Genomic DNA, 20392 nt, shown 5'->3' on the forward strand with positions numbered 1-20392 from the left:
CTAGACAGCTTAAAAAGACTACTTTAAATCTGCAGCAGCCAATTTTTTCCTTAAACTTTACTCTTTAATTGATAAATGTGGTTTAAATTGCTCCCCAATGCTCTCCACTGAGTTTGCATCAATCTGTCAGGATGGATTACCACCTCTTACATTTGAACTACGTGGGCCATGTTTGTTGATTTAAGCCTCCTAGTTTGTCATCTGCTTTTGAGGTTTGGAATTGTCTGTTGCACATTGAACTCGGGGACAGGCCCGAGGAATTTTGGACTATCAACAAGGGGTCCACCATATTACAATATTTAAACTGTGATTGTAGTATGTCGAGACATAACAGGCAAAACCTTTTGGGCTATTTTACTACCATGTCTTCTTCATTTTTTCAGAATAGTGGAGAGAAAACCTCCAAAAATACACATTTAGGTGTTTATTTTACTACACTTTGTCAATTTGCATTGCAGATTTCTTCCTAAATTCACCAACAGTTAGCATTAGATTATGCGTAATTTGCATATTTAAATCCATTTTAATAATAAATTAAATGAAAATGAAAGTTATTAACTGAGGAGGTTTTATGGTGATATCTATTAGTTACATTTTACGGTATTCACCCCTAGTGTTTCCTTTTAAAACACAGTAACATAACTCATGGCTTTCTTTACAAACTGAATTGTTTAATTCAAAACATTTAGATTATCATTTGTAATTATATTTTCCGAAATTATCAGCAGAGATTTTTAGCCTGAGTCTTGTGGAAGCTTAAAGTAATTTTGTATATGCAAGGTTTGTGTATTAGTTGCTTTTTTCTGGACTGAACAACTGTTTTACAGTCAAAATGGTTTGAAAAGTGTTTCTTTTCATTTGACAAGTTATATACCCAAGATTTCAATTTAGTCAAATGCATTGTTGATTGTATCTTCGTAGTTGCCTGAAAAGGTAATATGAGCTTTATTTAGTTTAGTTTTTCCTGATAAACCGGATTATGTTTTATGGGAAGTGAACAGGACTATGCCATATGCCCCTTCAACAAGCCCTGTGATTTGTCAGTGCCCCTGAGTAGAATAGGATCTTTAGCCCTTGATATTCACCCTTTCACAGCAATAAACCAAACCAGTATACTTAACAAACCAGTGGGAGAGGCACTGAGCTTAGCCTTTCTAGGGCCAGAGCATAATCAGTGGTCAGTGAGAGCAACTCAAACCCACTGGACAGAGAGAAGCTGATTTACATTTACTTAAGAATATGACTTAGATTCTTTGACATGCAGAGATGGGAGGAACTCATCACAGTGGGCACTAAAGCAGGCTTTTCTTCCAGGAACATCCCGGACAGCTCTGGGACAAACTTGTGAGCCATTTTCAGTTTGCTGGCCAAGGCCCATTTTCAGCAACAACACTTAATTTTGCACTTTCTCAAAAGGATGTTGCTTGAGGGTGTCCAAAAACCCCAAAGTTAGATTGCAGATTGGTAACAGGGGGTTAGAGAATATGATCCTGTCATGCCCTGCCTACATGGAGTAGCTCATTTTCCATATCCCCTAGGAAGAACAACCATGAGCTCAATAATGTGCATGCTGTTACGACAATCATAAATGTGTTTCACTTTGAATGGTTTCCAGCAGGGGCAGCTGATTTAGCCGCTCCCACCAGGCTCAGAGGTCTAACCACACAGTGAGAATGTTAACTTTATCTGTGAGCTGAACAGGACTATGCCATATGGATTTATACGGTCAGAAGTGCACCACTATTCATTACATTAGGAGGGAAGGAAAAGCACAAGATAATATTGCTTAGATTAATCACCCCCCTCTATTTTTACTTTTTGCCGTCATTGTGCCTTTTCTGAATTAAACAAAAGGATAACACTTTCTTTGACGAAGACACAGTCTATAATCTATTATAAACATACTTGTGTGTTATAATCTACTAAACACTGATTAATTACAATTGTTAGCACCCATAAATATTCATAATGATTGATAACAATAATTATAAAACATTATAAATCATTTTATAATGAATATAAATTTAAACTGTCAGAGTTGTAATACATATTCAGCTTAATCTCTATAAATTACCCGAGAAGTCATTGTTTTCTTAAAGTAAAGTAAAAATGTCTGTGTTCCTGAATATATTTAATGATATATTTTCACTTCACTTAGAGGAAACAATGGCAACTTAGAGTTTTTTATCATCACATTATATCATCGCATTATAAGAAGATCATAATGTTACAATAAAGGGAATTATAATACACCATGATCCTTGCAAAAATAAACGTCAGTGAGTAACCAGCAACTATGAAGTATTATGATGCTTGACCTTCATTATTAAGTCATTATTAAATGTTTTATAATGTGTTATGATCATTGCCCATAAAGGGCATTATGAATATTTATGATGAATATAATTATACAGTGCTAAAAGCAGATTATAAAGCATAATAAATAATAAGTGTGGATAGAAAGTGTTACCAACACATTTTCAGTCTGCAGTAGGAAAAAAAAAACAATGAGCAATCTTTTTCCACTTTATATGGTTTGTAAGCACAGAATACCTAACGCTCAGGGCAGAGCTGTTTGTTTCTGTTATGTGCTGTCAGCAGTTTGTTGCAACTAATGGTCTTCTCCCTTCTGTGTCAGGTGGCATCCCATTTATCTTGACTGGAGAACTGTTTGAACAGTCCTACCGACCTGCCGCCTTCATGATCGCTGGCACAGTAAACTGGCTGTCCAACTTTGCCGTCGGCCTCCTGTTCCCATTCATTCAAGTGAGTTACCTCATCTAATTGTGTGCGCACGTGTACACATAGCGCTGGGGTTGGGGTCAGGTTTTGGAGCCCAATGTCAATAGACACAAGTGACACTTTTCTAAAGTAAAGCATTGCACACACACACACACACACACACACACACACACACACACACACACACACACACACACACACACACACACACACACACACACACACACACGCGCTCAGTAAGTCATCAACTGATTGTCAGCTAAACCAAACTAACACCAACTATGTTTGTCACTTCAGCCTTTGGCAGACCATTAAAGTTGTCAGCCCTCCTTAATCCCTGCAGTGGCTGCCTGTCACACCATGATGTCGATTGTTTGTTCTCCCTGCTCTCAACCAGCATCCTCACCTACTTGATGGACTCTCATTAGTCAACACACTTGCTATTTGATGTTTCTGTGGTCCTATCACATAACATTATGTATTTTATATCCTAATTATATGAAACTATCGAGCTTAAATGGTTTTCTTGGAATAGTCAGTGACTCATGTTCAGGCTTTTCACTTATGCTATTTTCTTAATGATCAGAATGTTTTTGACGGAACATGTGCAGTACTTTTTGTTCCTTTTTCTAGGTCATTGAAAACCACTACTGGATTATACAAACAAGCTGTGACAGATTTTCTTCACGGAATCATACTTGTTAACCTAAATGTAATGGAAATGCGCTGTGGTCTTCTTAGCATTGGTGAAGAGCACTTTTAAATTCAGACCTAACAATACAAGATATGTAAATACTGCTAACTGTGAGCCGGTGTGATCACCACCTCGGGTTGCATAGCAGTGAGGAACAGCAGTGTGTTCCGTTGGGCATTTTCTTTTACAACACAACTGTGATTATAAGGCACAGGCATTTCCCTTGTTAGTGTGGCGATTTGTGAAATACCACATAACTTCAAGATATTGGCAGCACAATGTACTATAAAGGGGCACTCAAGTCTTTTTAAAGCTTTGCCCATATTAGGGAGTTAAAGTCTGGATGTCTTGGTCTCTTCTGCTTCAATTTTGATGCAGTATGAACCACCTAACTACATCCTGTTACATTTTTAATGTTTCAGATGTTTTTCAAGTTAGTTATTTTTATTTTACCTCTTATGCGAATTGATTTCAGTACATGACTGGTATTGGGTTGTGAGCTCTGACAGAGTGCCCAGCAGTACTGAAAAGAGCCAGTGTGGACACTGACTGTTGTGCTGCTGACATGTTGCTTTTGCTGCTCAACCTTGTAAACAAGGTGTTACTTGTGAAACTTGAGATGTGACAGGAAAGCTGAATATAAAATATTGGACATAGAAGCACTTCCAAAGCCTTATAGGAACTAGTTGATGGTTGCTATAGAAATGCTATAATTGTTCTTTCTTTGGTTTAAGTAAGGATGTTTTAATAGGTGTTTTTCCAGCCAGTAGAGAAGTAAAGAATATGGATCATTATTTATTTAGCTTTTCAAAAAGACCTGATGAAAAAAACCTTCTATGAGAAAATACACTGAGCAATGAAAAGCAATGATACAGAGGTTCAAACAGAAGTGCGTACAATTTTTTGGCCCTCTGTTGTTGAATGCTCCCTTTCTGGTATTAAATTGCCAAAATGAGCATCTCTGAAGTGCTTCACATGGGACCCGCTATAGAACTCCTCTTTAAGGAGGGCAAATGTGTTTTTATAGTACTATAGGCACCTATTCAATCTTCAAAATTAGTATCTTTGAAGTGCTTTAAATTGGATCCCGAGATATAACTCGTATTTTAGGAGGGCAAATGTGTTTTTAGAGTATTATAAGCACCTACAACAGGTTCAGACGGAAGAGTGTATTAGTCTGACACTGGAATGTTTTTCCTGGAAACTGCAGGGTCCTCTTACAACCTCTAAAGCCTGACTGTTGCTCCAGGCGGCTCCGCATCACTGCCTACTCTCATTTTACCTCCTCTGTCTCTCCCGTGCCTCTCCCTCTCACTTTCTTTTGCCTCACAGGACTCTCTAACTCTTTCTCTCACTCTTTCATTTGATACATTTAAGTTTTTTTCCCTTTACAATCTTTTTACTGAAGCACCATCCTAAGAAAACATAGTATTTGTATAATTTAGAAATGGGTTCGTTGGTGATATTGGTACACTGGTAGGTATGAATAGCTAGTATAAGTTTAAAGGTAATGTGCACCAGTACGGTGTGAATATAGTGTCATGTGATGAGTTCAAGAGCTCATGAGCTCAGCAGTCTTGTGGCCTGTGGGATGAAGTTGTCCCTGGGCCTTATGGTGCGGACCTGACGTTGCGGGACCGGATGATGTGGGACCGGATGCTGCGGTTGCTTCTGCCAGAAGGCAGTAGGCAGAACAGTTTGTGGCTGGGGTGATTTGGATCTTTGATCATTGTATTTGCCTTCTTCCCGGACCGCTGGGTGTAGAGGTTTTCACTTTTCATTCTGCCTGTTCACTCATAGGCTGTTTGAAATCACTACCAGTCACTTCATAGTAAAATATAATTACTGTCTGCTATTTTATGTTAGTGTCCGGAATCTGTGTGGAATTTATATATTGCACTAAAAGAATCCTGAAGCAAAGTGAAAGAAAGTTGTGCCTGTGGTATTCGAATGCATTGTTTTGGGGGTTTTGTATATTTTTTATATTTATATTTTTTTAAATATTTCTCATGAAATAAGAAATACGGGTGTGAGTTGATTCGGCGCTGTCCCGGGTGCTGAAATATTGATAACCAGACAGTCTCAACAAAGCCAGGCCTTTTATTTTATATGTTGGCATAAGCTTCAGTCTATTTATTTAATAATTTGTTTATAGGCCTGTATATGAGCGAATTAGTTTTTGTGGGCTATCGCTGTAACTTGTTTGACCTTGATAATTGAACATTTTGTAGCCGTTTTTGTGTGAATAAAAAGTTGGCATACAGTGAGCTGGTCTGTACCTTTTGACAAAGCAATTCCCATTTTATATTTTACTACCATTTCTTACCATTTCGTGCCATTTTGGATCTTAATCATGCAGATGACACGCACCAAATATTGGTATAAAGTCTCTTAAGGAAATTAGCATTTCACCTAATTAAAGCAAAAAGCTAAAATAATTTTACCCCAATTTAATATCCTAATTTGTAATTGTGTATGTAAGTCCATAAACTGATTTCTAAATGAAAACAGACATTTAGTTGAATTTATTGATCAAACAGCATAGTTTTCTTAAGTGAAAAAAACTAAAATTTACAGAAAAGGTGGCAAGAATGATCAATATAAATGATATATCTCTGTCATTCCCTTGTTTAATTTCCTCGTTCTTAATCCCAGAAAAATCAAAACTACACGAGGTAATCATAAAAGACAAATACATTAAAATGAATTAATAAATAGATGTAGACCATATTTTTTTCTTCACAAAGATGTATTTGATTGAAAATATATTTATCAGGAAATTATTTATTGATTGTCAATGTAATTATCACTGACTACAATAACTAAAGAGCTTACTGATGTAAGTATGATGCTATGGCGCTACTGTAGCTGATAGTGAGACGTGTCTGATGTAGTATGCATTTTTCCGCTTGGTCTACAGGACTTAAACCCACCTCCAGGTAAACATCCTCCCTTGGTACTGTTTTCTTATCCTCTTAATGCTACCCAGCTTCTCCTGCCTTTTTTCAAATGATGGATGTGACAAAAAATGAAGATGCCTTTCTAACAAAAAGACGGAGCTGACTGCTAAATCCAAAGCACTTTTTGGTTTATTCATTGCCTCCTTGTAGTCGTATCAGTTAGTAGAGTTCAAATCTTGTAAAAGCACTGAAAAAGGTAGGAAACTGCTGCCTTGTCTTTAGAAGACTGGGACAGCTGTCCTCCCAAGCCCACCTGATTATCCAGACTGACAACCCCAAAGACAATAAGTACCCCAGGTAATCTGCTCTGAGTCTGATGTGTAAAACGTCCTGAGTTGATACCCCCTTCAACAAGCCCTGTGATTTGTCAGTGCCCCTGAGTAGAATAGGATCTTTAGCCCTTGAGATTCACCCTTTCACAGCAATAAACCAAACCAGTATACTTAACAAACCAGTGGGAGAGGCACTGAGCTTAGCCTTTCTAGGGCCAGAGCATAATCAGTGGTCAGTGAGAGCAACTCAAACCCACTGGACAGAGAGAAGCTGATTTACATTTACTTAAGAATATGACTTAGATTCTTTGACATGCAGAGATGGGAGGAACTCATCACAGTGGGCACTAAAGCAGGCTTTTCTTCCAGGAACATCCCGGACAGCTCTGGGACAAACTTGTGAGCCATTTTCAGTTTGCTGGCCAAGGCCAAAGGCAAGCTGTCTTCAGCAACAACACTTAATTTTGCACTTTCTCAAAAGGATGTTGCTTGAGGGTGTCCAAAAACCCCAAAGTTAGATTGCAGATTGGTAACAGGGGGTTAGAGAATATGATCCTGTCATGCCCTGCCTACATGGAGTAGCTCATTTTCCATATCCCCTAGGAAGAACAACCATGAGCTCAATAATGTGCATGCTGTTACGACAATCATAAATGTGTTTCACTTTGAATGGTTTCCAGCAGGGGCAGCTGATTTAGCCGCTCCCACCAGGCTCAGAGGTCTAACCACACAGTGAGAATGTTAACTTTATCTGTGAGCTGAATACAAACTCTGTCACTCTGGCTGTGCTGGGGTTATCAGGCTGAGAGGGGAGTCATACGGCGGCGTGTCTGCTGATGGATTCATTTTCTGCCAGACAGAGAAGCATGGAGTGTTTGTTTTTGAGGAAGTGTTATCCGCAGTTGCCTGTGGGTTCAAAGGATCGGCCCTGTTCAGAGGGTCTGCCCTCGTGCTCCACACTCAAAACCTTTGCCTGCTCCTCTGGGTGGGTGACTCAAGCAGGGTGATGTTATCTGTTGTTGGGAATCAATATTTTTGGTGGTCATTTTTCCTTCACATCTTGTTTGGCAAATGTATGGTTATTGAATCAAGATGTCTGAAGATCAGATTTAAACTCCATTACAAAAAATTGCAGCAGATTACAGCATCATCGACCGCTCATTTATGTTTTATCCTTATTTGTCTCTTCACTTTCTAATACAACAAGCATGTTCCTAGCTGTGCTTGTCACAAGAGGACCTTGTTTACGGGTTAATGCCCTATGTTTTAATTGCTGAAAATCCAAATCAGCAGATTTACTCAATAATGCATTATTCCCAAGACTCGTTGAAGTGCTGCTTCATGGGAGAAACAAAAACAATTGCTCTTTTATGTGAGCTACTGTAATTAATTAGACTGTGAAACGGATAGAAGAATAAGGGACTTGGTGCAAGTGAAGGTATTACAATCAACAAACAGCCCGGAGGATTTATCTGATTTGCAATGAGAATCTGTAGTCAAGATAATGGGCCCAATTATGTGCATTTGCTCATTGGTGAGGGTTATTATTGGGCTGAAGAGGAAGAGAAGGAGGAGGGAGTTGTGCCTGGGAATAAAAATGTATCATAGTCTGTATGTGAATTCTGTATTTATCTTCTACCCCCTTGGCCTTGTTCTTTTTATTTCCCTCCCAATGTCCCCTCCCAAGGCCTTACCCTGAACCTTCATGGACTAAGCTTATATTTCATCTTAAATCCTTAATGTCAATGTTTCTTTGTAATTTTAATATGCTGCTGAAACTGGCTGGCATCACAACAGAAAAAATTGTCGGTGATTAAAACGAATTGAAACTTAAGGAATGTCTGCAAGAGAGCCCTCAAGCACTCTGCTATTTGACAGCGGGACAGCCCTGAACCCTCACGGACAATGCCTTGAAGTCTGTGAGTGTGAAGATTGGGATTGGGGCTTTGATGTTTTTTAGCACTCTTTAATGTCTCCTCAGCTGCCCTAAATGACTGTACCTTTTCATCCCTACTGCACCAAGACGGATCCAACTGGCTGCCTAGTACTTTGATGCTTCATTGTCTTTCACAGATCTCTTTCATCCCTCCTTGTCAAATCTTTACATTCATCAAACCAATCCGATGAATCATCGCTCTATACACTACATTTTTATTCATACCTTGTAGCAAACACCAGCTCTATCTGTAATAGAGTATACCATAGACAGAAAAGTATAGAGGTTGTTATTGAATTGCAGGGAGGAGAAATCAATGTGAGATTTTAGTTTGAAACGGTCGTATTTTAAAAAGTCCGTCTCTTTATTTTTACTGCCCTGTTCTCCTTTTCTCTATGCGCATCCTTCTCGTTTCTGTTTCTCGGCAGTACACTTATGTCTTTCTCCCAAGGTCTTTAGCTAAGTGATTCACTAAGTAGACTTCATCTCCTGATTGACCTCTTTTACATGTTTCTACATGTCTCTTTGTCTATTTCTTTCTCTCTCTCTCTCTCTCTCTCTAACATTTTAGTAGTGTAGTAGTATAAAGTGTGTGGTGTTTGAGCTGTGTGCTTAATTAATTGCTCTGTGTGCTACCATAGAACTTGCACATGTATTGGTTTTATGGGAATGTAAGCAGATGTTTAGGTCAGTGATTCGCAATGTGTGGTCTGAGGATCCAGAGGTCTGTCAGGTGTTCCATGAGACATTTTAAGATGAATGATATACATGTGTACTGTATGAACTAAGAGTGAAACACTTTCTTTGTATGCGTGCATACGTTCGTGTGTTGTGTTTGTGTGTGTGTGTGTGTGTGTGTGTGTGTGTGTGTGTGTGTGTGTGTGTGTGTGTGTGTGTGTGTGTGTGTGTGTGTGTGTGTGTGTGTGTGTGTGTGTGTGTGTGTGTAAGTTTTCATATGCACTTGGTATAAATGTCCTATATTTGAAGGGGTCCTTGGCTGAAAATAAGTGAAAACCTTTGGCTTAGGTTGTTGCTCTAGTTTCTGTTCTCAGAGTGCAACCCGCATGAAAACAAGCAGTGAAAACAACACTGACATATTATCACCTTTTAAGTTGATATAGGCTAACAAACTCTTTAGCGACCATTAGCATTTATTTGGAGTCACGTTTGTTTGACTGCAAGTCAAAGCTTCACTCTTCTTTTAGCTCGGAATTTGGTCCTAACGAACTCCTGAGGGAAATATCAGTTGTTGTTCTTTTGCTGGAAAGAGCTTCCTGCTACTGCTAAAAATGATGCTGATGATAGTGAATCACAACAGTAAAGTAGACGGCTGAAAACCCAATCATTGAACTGAAAGACGCTAAAAGGCTTCATAGAGCTGAGGGGAACTGCAGAGATGGTTGATAATTCAGTGTGAGTTAATTACTATGAAAGACCAATTCCTATACAAATAGTTAAGTTATAGGTCATCCATTGTTAATATCCATTCATTTACACAGTGATAAAAATGTTAAATGCCATTCATTTTAATGAAAAGAAAAATGAAAAAAATACTTTACTAAATACAATTTGCCATTATCTAGAAACTATCATTAAAGTCTTAAAATAACATTTTTAAACCTGGCAGATTATACATTTTTATAATAATGTATTCAATTTAATATTTAATGCTAAAAGAGAAGTCCTACTGTCTGCCTTATAATTGCCCTCTGTGCCGAGAACATTGTTAAGCTCAGCTTTTGATAGAGGCAGAACTTTGCCCTTGGTCATAATGTCCCACTTGTCCCTCATTAGATACTAATGGCATTTGACATTTCAATCTTCGTGAGCTGAAAAAATATAGATATGTATGATGAAATCCATGCCCTCCTAAACTTACAGTTTTCTGTACAGGAATAATTGATTACCTACCTACTGTAATAATAATGTACACTCCCCTCCAAAAATTGGCTTACTTAAACTAAATGTAGGAAAACATTCGTGCTTCAAAGCTCTGAGAGGCAGAATGGTTAATATTGGTGAATCTATACATGCACGTGTCTCTGCTTAGTAATACCCTTTGAGTAATTGCATGTGATTAGGAACATATTCAGTACTGAGGCACCAGACATTATAATCTATATACATGAATATTTTCAGATACTCGTGGGTGCGTTGGTGCACTCACCTGCTTATGATAATCCTACAGGATTATAGAAAGACTTTGATGTTATATTAAGTCTAATATGTACTGTATGTATCAATTCTTGTGTCTGTATCTTCTCTTAAAACCATTCTTACTGCTGGGAATTTGTTTATCTGAGAGGCTATTGCCATTTTGTCTGCCTTATCTGCATCCCCATTAGTCAATGCTGCTGGATGCAGGCTTTTTAACCCCAGGCATTCATCAGGACTTTTGCAAGCAGGATTCAGTTACAGTTACACTCTGCTGAGGATAAGCGCAAAGGACATAAGCGCAGGATGTAACCTTGTTAAATTCTGTAAACAGGAACAGGGACTCTGAAATGCATTAGCAAATCACTGTGCTGTATTCAACAATAAAGCTAATGTGAGGGAACTATACAGGAAATCATATAAAGGTTGTATTAATTTACACTTGTCACCGTTACAGCTGACAAAATTAAGGGAGGGTGAGTGGCAGGACCAAAAGAAGAAGTTTAATTTGTTGATCTGCTGGCTAAAAGTTTTGTGCTGGGATGATGTATTTTTGTAGGCCAACCCTTAAAGTTAGCATCGCACTGGTTCCCTCGACAAAAAGCCAGTAGGCAAACAAATGTTTATGAAACTCCCACGTTTTGTTTAGCAAGATGAATTTCACAAATTTACACTTTTATGTTTTTTGAAGGGTGAATTCAATCGGCAGAAGGAAAAAAGTTTTTGTCAGTCTATAAACGAACTACAGCATCGTCACATGAGCGTGAGTTTACATAACAAGGCTTTAATGGCTGACTTGTCCCTTATTTCAGGCATCTAAACAAATACCCATTTACTTTGAAACAAGGCTAAAAATGACAACTAATTTGTAGGACTCATTCCTGCAACACTCTATGTCCTGCCAACTGCTGATGCTGCAAACTTTATTTCTTTTTTTTTTTAAACTATTAATATGCATTATTCCTGCCAAACACACACACACACACACATGCACGCACCCAGAGGCAATGTTACTCTTACTGTAACTTGAAGGACATGTTCATAGAGAGAAACAGAAAGAGTTAGACAAAAGTCAGAACGGAAGTTTGGCTTTAAAGTGATACTTTGCTTGCGGCATGCTGGACATTGTGCTGATGTTGGATTGACCTTCCTTTGAATGTTTTCTGCCTGTTTTCTCTGCGGCCCCTGCAGACAAAACTAATTTTGTCCTTTCGGCCAGCTGCAGCAGAGTGTCATGTGTGGCTTCTCAGAGCAGGAAGTTGTTTTTCTAACAGGATCAATTGATTGTTGAAGATCAAACAAAAACAGGGCACAAAAATAAAACAAGAAAACAGATCCGATGACCAAGGGCAGCACATGCCGGTACTCTCACCAGTTTTCTGGTGAAGCAACCAGTTGTTTTTTAATCAAATATGACTTGATGAGATGTGGATCCACTGCAGCTGTATTGTTGGTGTCTTGTAAACCCATGAGGGTTGGGCACGTGTTGTGCATGACACGAAAATAAAAAAAATATCTATCTATCTATCTTTACTTGATGCTTTAGCTCCCCAATAATCACAGGAGAAACAAATGTGTGTGTTTTCCCTAAAGCGGAGGTGTCAAGATACAAACACTTACACTGTAAGTGTACCCTGTGTTTTTTTTTTCACCATATACCTTTTTGAAAACCCCTAATTTTACTGCAGCAGGGGTCTGACAGTCTGCTCTGCTCCGTCATGGTTATGGTTCTCCCTTCTAGCGAGCCCAGCAATATGGCCTGGCCTCCAACAGCATGTTGTCGGTGTTGGCTAGCAGTTGGGACCGGCGGAGCAGCTAAGTGAAGCTCTGCTCCTGGCCAAAGGTGGCAGCAAAGCTGGATCTCCAATTTCACAAGGAATCCAACCCGTTTACAGAGATGCATTAAGAATAACTATATATAAATAGCCAATGTTTCCACTGATGGTTTTGTTTACTTATCATAAAGTGGCATCGGTATTAAATTGAGTTAAATTAGTTAAAACACCTCACCCTTGTCTCTCTACACTGTTAACTATTTCCAATTAATTGTAACTAGCAAGCTATATATAGATGGATAGATGGATAGATAGAGAGAATAGATGGATAGATGGATGGATGAATATATATTGTTTTCATGGAAGTAAGAGAAATGGAAGCGATGTTATGTGAAGAAAAAATACATGGCTCATTCAATTTGATGGATGTATAATGAGACAGGTGCCAATAGAAGTCAGTGGAATGGCAAGTAGAAGTGAGCTGAATATGACAGACAATAGAGGCATACATCATAGATGTGGTAACGCCACAGAAGATACGTAGAAATGGCTTTGGAGAGGCAACTGAAGGAGTGGGGGAGATAAGGCTGACCAAGGCGAGATAGGAGCAGACAAGTGTGAGAGAGAATGCAACAGAGGGTTATTTTTAGCAATCCAGTGACAGAAATATTGCAGTCTTTGTTGATTGGTTGTTGGTTTTGCAGGGCCCATTTTTTTCCTGGTATACCTGATCACAGCAGAGACTCAATGGTTATTGACTGACACCTTAGCAACCTTAACAAGCTTTGACCCCAGTTCAGACAACTCACCTCCGCATTTTCACATCCCTCTATGACTCAGCCACCACTGAGGTGTAACTCTGGGTTCTGCAGGGGTTGGTTTGGAAACTTTTAAATTGCTTATTCAGTGTGGTAAATAAAGATATACAAATAAACAACTTTAATTAACCAAATAATGAATAGCTGCTAGCCAACAGACATTGAAAAATTATGAGACAACTGGCCCCTGGACATGTACTGGTAAAAGCATTGTTTGCAGCTGTTTTGTGTGTCTTTGTAGTCGTTTTACATCACTATGTGGTTGTTTGATTGCCTTTCCAACAAGATTTATAGTCACTTCATTCAGAACTCACAATCTGTCATTGTCTCCAGTCGAGGGGCACACCCCTGACCCCCGCCTTGCAGTTTCTGGCATCAGTAATTTAAGTTGAACTCAAGCTGATTAAGTGATTTATTGCCTCCCACCTCAGAGTTTTGAATAATTTTTCATCTTTGAATTCTACCACACAATGTCAAGCATTGTTATGTTCATGGGCGTAATTGTCAGGGGCATGAAACAGAAAGAAGAAAACACGTTTTGATGTTTTAGCATTTACCAAATGTTCATTGGCTTCTGTGATCTACAGTTATTCGTAAGTAGTCGTCTGTGTCAATGTCTCTGTGTCGCTCTTGCTAATAGACACTTTTGCTCTAAAAGCTTGGGGAAGCAGCTGTAAGCCGCACTGGTCTGTTTTGCACAGAACGGATGGAACCTTTCACATGTTATGACAAATTAATCTAAATTAATAGATCAATAAAAAGAAAGATGGGAACTGTGAGAATCAAGTGTAAATGCCATTAGCCTTCACTCCACTTTATAATCCAGGCAGCGAAGAATCATGAAAATTAACAGAGATGCATTACAGAGCTATCTCAGAGGCATCTAAATTACTATCACGTAGGACTGCTGGAAACCACATCACTGGAGAATGGCATATGGGATTGTTTCAGCTTTAATTGTTTCCATGACAAAGACGACCTTCTCTGAATCCATAAATATTAAACCTCTCAAGAGGTTGTCCCTCTGGGTAAAATGGAGATTACATTGATTTATGAAACAAACTCCGGAACAGATTCTAAATTGATCCTGCGGTGATATTGTTAACTACTGTTTCCAAAATGAAGAATGAGCTTGTCTCTTTGTTTCACAATTATTTATTGCTGTGAAATCACAAGCCAACAATTTAAATCATGGCGTGATTTGGTTTTTTTTAAATAAGGATTACTTTTTTCTCCCTCTTCTTCAACCAATTAACCTTTTAAAAAGGTTATTAAATATTTCAAAATTCATAAAAAATTGTTGATGTTTTAGAGATGCATGTTTTTTTTACAGACCAGCAATGATATATAAGGAATTTATTGGAATTCTCCATTGTAATGTATTTATCAGTGTGGAGGGTCAGTGTTAGTGATTTAGTGACTTGTTTGCAATAAATGAGCTTCTCCAGTTATTTTTAAGCATTGGTCTAAAGGCAGTTGGCGTACAGATGATTTATTGAAACAATGAAATATAAAATCAAGCAACAACAGGAACTTGTAGATAACATCTATAAAGACAAATGAGCCATCAAACCCAACCACATTCATTAGTATACTGAGTTTGTATGCTATGTGTATGCCTTGTTAATGAGTTAGGATTATCATAGCTACATATGATATATAACTGAAATTATTGTATGTCTTTCCATTGGCGTGCTCCCGTTTGACAGCATTGACATACAGTAATCCATAAAATCTCTAAACAGCCCAGGGTAATCTTATATACAGCTCAGTCTCTTCATTACCACAGACACTGACTTTGAGTGTGCCTCCCACTGGGAATATTCAACACGATCTATAAAAGCCCACACAAATGCAAATAAACCACCACCACAGCACACAGTTTACACCACTACCAACAATGATGACTCACAATTGCCTCAGAAACCAGTAACCGTGAAGGCATATATTCCAGCGATGGATAGTTTCTGGACCGTGATATTTGTACAGTGTATTCATCAGATATATACCTATGGTGGTTGTTTAAACATTCTCTTCTCCTTTACCCCTGTCCTGTCCTGTCCTGCCCTATCCCATTCTGTCCTATTTTTGCACTGCTCTGTCCTATGCCGTCGGGTCCCCTCCTGTCCTGTCTTGCACCGTTCTTTTCTATCCCTTTCCATTGTGGCTTGTCCTGCACTGGCCTGTCCTATTCCATCCTGAATTTCCCTGTTCTATCTTAGGCTGTCCCGTTCTACAATTTGATGTCCTGCCTTGTCCTGGCTCGTTCGGTCCTTTCTTCTGCTTTCCTACAGTACTTTGTTCTGTCCTGTACCATTCTGTACTTTTCTGTCTTGTCCCGTCCATCCTCTCATGTCCTGAACCCTCTCTTTCTGTCCTGCCCTGTGGTGTTCCATCTGTCCTGTCCCCTCATGTCCTATCCCTGTCTGTCTTGCATTGTCCTATCCTAGACTGTCATGTTCTTTCCTTAGCTTACTAGTACTGTCCTGTCCCATTCTCTGCCATCCTGCACAGCTATGGCCTATACCGTTCTGTCTTGCTTTGTCCTAGACCACTGTGTGCTGTATTGTCCTATCCAATCCTGGCTTGTCCTATCTTGCAATGTCCTTCCCCGCCCTATTCTGTCCTATCTCTTCACTTCCTTTCTTGTACTAGCCTGCACTGTTCTGTATCACCCTATCCTGCCCTGTCCACAACTGTCCTTTCCTGCTGTTCTGTCCCATCCTGTACCAATTTGTTCTATCCATTCTTGTCTTGCTCTGTTCTATTGTTCTTTTCTATTTTTCTGTTCCATTGTGTCCCATCCTACTCTATTCTTTCCTAACCTGTTCCATCATGTGTTGTCCAGTACTTTCCAGTCCTTTTCACATCATACACTGCCCCTTTTCTGTTTATTCCTGTCATATTCTGGCCTGTCCCATCTTGTCTTACATTTCTCTGTCGTAGACTGTCCCATTCTGTACTGTTCTTTTCTATCATATCTCGTCCTGCACTATTCTGTCTTGTCTATTCTGTCTTGTCTTGTCCAACCCTGCACTGGCCTGGACTATCCCAACCTGACTTGCATTGCTCTGCCCAGGTTTCCTGTCCTGTCCTACCTTGTCACATCCCTTCCTGTTCCGTCCTGTTTTGTCTTATCCTGTCCAATCCTGCAATGGCCTGTTGTAGATTGTCCGGTCCTCTCTGGTACTGTACTATTCCACCCAGTTCTGCACTCTTCTGTCTTGTCCCCGCCCCGCAGAGGGTTCCCCCATAACTGCAAGTGCCACCTCTTCTCTTTATGTCACTCTGGGTGCAAAATGTGTTTGAACATGAAACATGAAAATATAATTCACGTTTGTGTTATACTGCAGCCATTCAGTGTTCATGAGTCCTTATATGCATGCCTAATTGTTTGTGTGTGAACCAAGCTGAACCCAGCTGAGCCACCATAGCAGATCAAAGGCTTATCCCTGCGTCAAAGATGGGGCTGTCTCATTCTCCACATCCACGGGGCTTGCTAAAATTTGATTAATGACAGACGGAGTGGACGTAGAAATGTCCTGTTTGTAGCATGACTCATTTCATATGACAACTGGGAAAGGAAGGCAGTGTTTTCTAAGGAACTTGCTAACTTTGCAGATGAGCGTTACATCACAGAGACGGCATGGAAACTGGGTCAGGGCCTTTCACGATGCTCTGTTTTTTTTTTTTTGTGCTGTTATAAAATTCACTCAACAGTGGAAATCAGTGTCAGAGACTAACAGCAGTGGTGATGTAACAGCTGAAATCAAAGCAGTAAGTAGTTCTTCATTGAGGTCATGGATGTTTGGACACTGCATTTCTAATACCAGTTACATAGAGCCGCATTTGAGTTCCGTCCTCTCATGAGCAAGGTATTATAGCTCAGAGACACACTGGTGGGGGTCAGTCAAGTCCTCTCATGCAAAATCTCTTCCTCTTCATATCCCCCCCTCTCTCTCTCGCTCTCTTTCTCTCTACCTCCCCCTCCCCCCAAACGCCCACACCCACACACACACACACACACACACACACACACACAAACAACAAACCCTCTCTCCAACTCTAAATCTCCCTCTGGGTAATCAGTCAGTGTGTATTTTTAAATCTGTCACTAATCTCTATTATTGGCATAACACACTGGACAAGGTTAGCATTCAGACTTACATTGTTCAAAAGTCTGAACAATGTATGAGGGTATGTGCAAGACCTCTGACTTGCACATACCCTCATACACAGGCCTGTGGGGACCTCTTAAGTGGAAAATTGTGGGGATGTTATGCCATTGCCAGCATGACACACACAGATGACAAAACAGATGCCACATACAACGTCTCTCTGGAGTTGGCAAGAGTTTAGGATGGCTGAAAATGACAGGATTTGGGGGAGAGCAGTAATCATCAAATGCTTTTGATGCTAAAATAGGAAAATCTAAATGAATAAAAATGAAATTTCGAAGGGTAAGTTAATTTTACTCTTGAAGTAATGTTAAATCTTGGTGCTTAATATTAACATTTTCGTTCCTTTTCCAGAGTTCGTTCAGAAAATGTATTCTGTATTTCGACACAGATGAATCGAATCTGTCTAATTCCTAACTCTGTGTTTTATGTTTGTGTAGGAGAAGTTGCAGTCCTTTTCCTTCTTGGTGTTTGTGGGGATCTGCGTCCTGGGATCAATCTACCTCTACGTTGTCCTCCCTGAGACAAAAAATAGAACATTTATGGAGATCAGTCAGAGCTTTGCCAAGATCAACAAAATCCCTGTCCCCTCCTCTGGCCTTGAAATGGAGCTGGTTCTGTCCAGTAAGCCTAGAATGAATGGAAAAGTCCAGGATGTTGCCAAGATGGAGAGTTCCTTCTAATTGAACAAACCCCACAAATTGTGAAGAAGCAAGGTTGAAATATAAACTAAAATAATGTGTTGTTTGTACATATTTATTTAATGACTGCGGTCAATGAAATGAAATCAATGATCAATGCTTTTGTTTCAGTACATTTTGGTATTTTGTACATGTTTTGTATGACTAGAATATTTAGGAACATTTGTTGACATTTTTTTTATCACTCTCATCTTCTCTTTACAAGTTAATATACAGTGTAAAACTCTCATAAATGGCAGAAACCCTAGATTGCTGGGATCTATCAACAGTTACAAAAGGGATAGTAATGTGACTGAAGGGGGCTTTCATAAATTGATGTACGAACTAAAATCTGCATTAACACATTTGTTTGGCCATTCGTGGTTGATGAAAACATGCCATAAACACAACACTGAAATATCATCACCTCATGGAGTAGGGTAGAGATATGGCCAATGTGTTTGCTAATTGTGGCTTATTTACACATCCAGCGAAAACAGAAACATTTAGCATTCATTTGGAGTCTTGTTCGTGTTAACCTGACAAATGTAAGTCCAATATTCACTCTCTTTGTAGCTCTGTTTTGCTCTCCACCAGCTCCAGAAGTTAAAACGCTCCATAGAACTGAAGGAACTGCAAAGTTGGGTGATGATTCTCTGGGTCAGGAACGACACAAGTTTCACAATACACATATTCATTTGACCTATTGTTAACATAAAAATATAAACAGGGACACCTTTCCAAATAAATGGCGGCATGCAACATGACCAAAAGAAATGTCTTAACTGTCAACTGCAATGACCTAAATAAATATTCCTCTTACCCTTACCCATCACTGCCTGCTATTATCAATCCAGATTTAATGTATTCATATTTCCTCACCACAAACTTTGGGCTTTGAACTGAATATACTTGTGTGAATCAGACAAGCTGAAGCAGCATGCAACATCATCTTGTTCAGATTTCATCTCTGTTGTCGTCTCAAAGCAGCTTCATAATGAGAGGGGGGCAGACATGTGTCTGATGGGAGACATGTTTTGCAGGATTAAAACCCTAATGCTGATGTCTTGGTTAACGTCTCAATAAAGACAACAAGAGATAGAAAACCCATAGAGCGCAGTAAAGCTGAAGAGGACAATTCTTTGGAGCCTCTCCAAATTTGCAAGGAGCCAAGGCTGCTTCCCACCAGATGGCTGAAGCCAGCGGAGGAGGTGATCTGAACAGAGGCAGACAAGCGTGGCATTGGATAGCAGTTACAGTTTGCTCCACAGTAGGGTGTACTCCACATTTTAAAGTCTAACACTGGTTGAGCTTATTCCTCACCCTCTCATATAGACACAGATACACAGTTATGTGTGTCATACAATGACAAAGGGGTGTCCATTTATCTGTATGGCATTGTTAAAGAGAGGTGGGGAAATCTTAGTTAAATTCCTGATCATATCCGGTGAGCTAGTGCCACAGATACATTTGTTCAACTGGGAAGCAGGCATGGAAGTGAGGAGAATAATGATGTGTTTAATAAAGTGTTGTCTCTGATAGCTTTGTTCCAGCATGTTTCTCTTGAAGTGTCACACTCTCAGCAGCGTTAGTTCGTGGATAATTGACGGAAAGATTTGCTGGTTGGAAAGTAATTATGAGACCCGAAAGCGGCAAAGACATCAATACTTAAGGTTTAATTAGATGCACTGTACAGAGTAATGCTGTGTGATAAATTACTGTTTGTCCAACCTTTTAGATATCCTCTCAGGAAATATTGTTAAATCAACTTTCCATTATGCAAAGTAAGGAGTTGGCCCAGAGGGAGGCGCTGTGTAAACGTCATGTAAATGTTTCAGAAATGTAGTTTTGAATAAAAAACGTTTTTATTATTAACTGGCATTCAGATTGTGTAAAGCTCATTCTTCACTAATCTATTCCTAAACTATTAAACTATCATCAAGGCCTTTTGCCTTTCTTGAAACAAGTGTCTTTATTCTCTTTATAATGCAGAAGGCTGCTTGTCTGAACAGGTCTCTCACTGTTCATGCAAAGTATAGAAGAGTCAGAATATGCAGATTTTTTGGTCCCTTTTCCTCATCAAAACCATAAACAATATTTAAGCTCTATAAACTAAAAACATTTTAACATGCAGTCTACAGGATGCATCGTGATTATTAAGTGCATTTCATCTTTAAGTTATT

General features: G+C 39.3%; 1 protein-coding gene across 3 annotated transcripts in view; it reads left to right on the plus strand.

The window, feature by feature from the left end:
* The window catches only part of slc2a9l2 (solute carrier family 2 member 9, like 2), a 95656-nt gene extending 75573 nt beyond the window's left edge, over positions 1 to 20083 (plus strand). For all 3 annotated transcript variants that reach the window (XM_054616141.1, XM_054616140.1, XM_054616142.1), the window contains 2 exons: positions 2639 to 2766; positions 17970 to 20083. In XM_054616141.1, the coding sequence (XP_054472116.1) occupies positions 2639 to 2766; positions 17970 to 18212 (371 nt within the window). In that variant the 3' untranslated portion in view covers positions 18213 to 20083. The remainder of the gene's footprint in view (positions 1 to 2638; positions 2767 to 17969) is intronic.
* The last annotated feature ends 309 nt before the right edge of the window (positions 20084 to 20392 follow it).

The sequence above is a fragment of the Anoplopoma fimbria genome, chromosome 17, assembly GCF_027596085.1.
Source record: "Anoplopoma fimbria isolate UVic2021 breed Golden Eagle Sablefish chromosome 17, Afim_UVic_2022, whole genome shotgun sequence".
Classification (NCBI taxonomy): Eukaryota; Metazoa; Chordata; class Actinopteri; order Perciformes; family Anoplopomatidae; genus Anoplopoma; species Anoplopoma fimbria.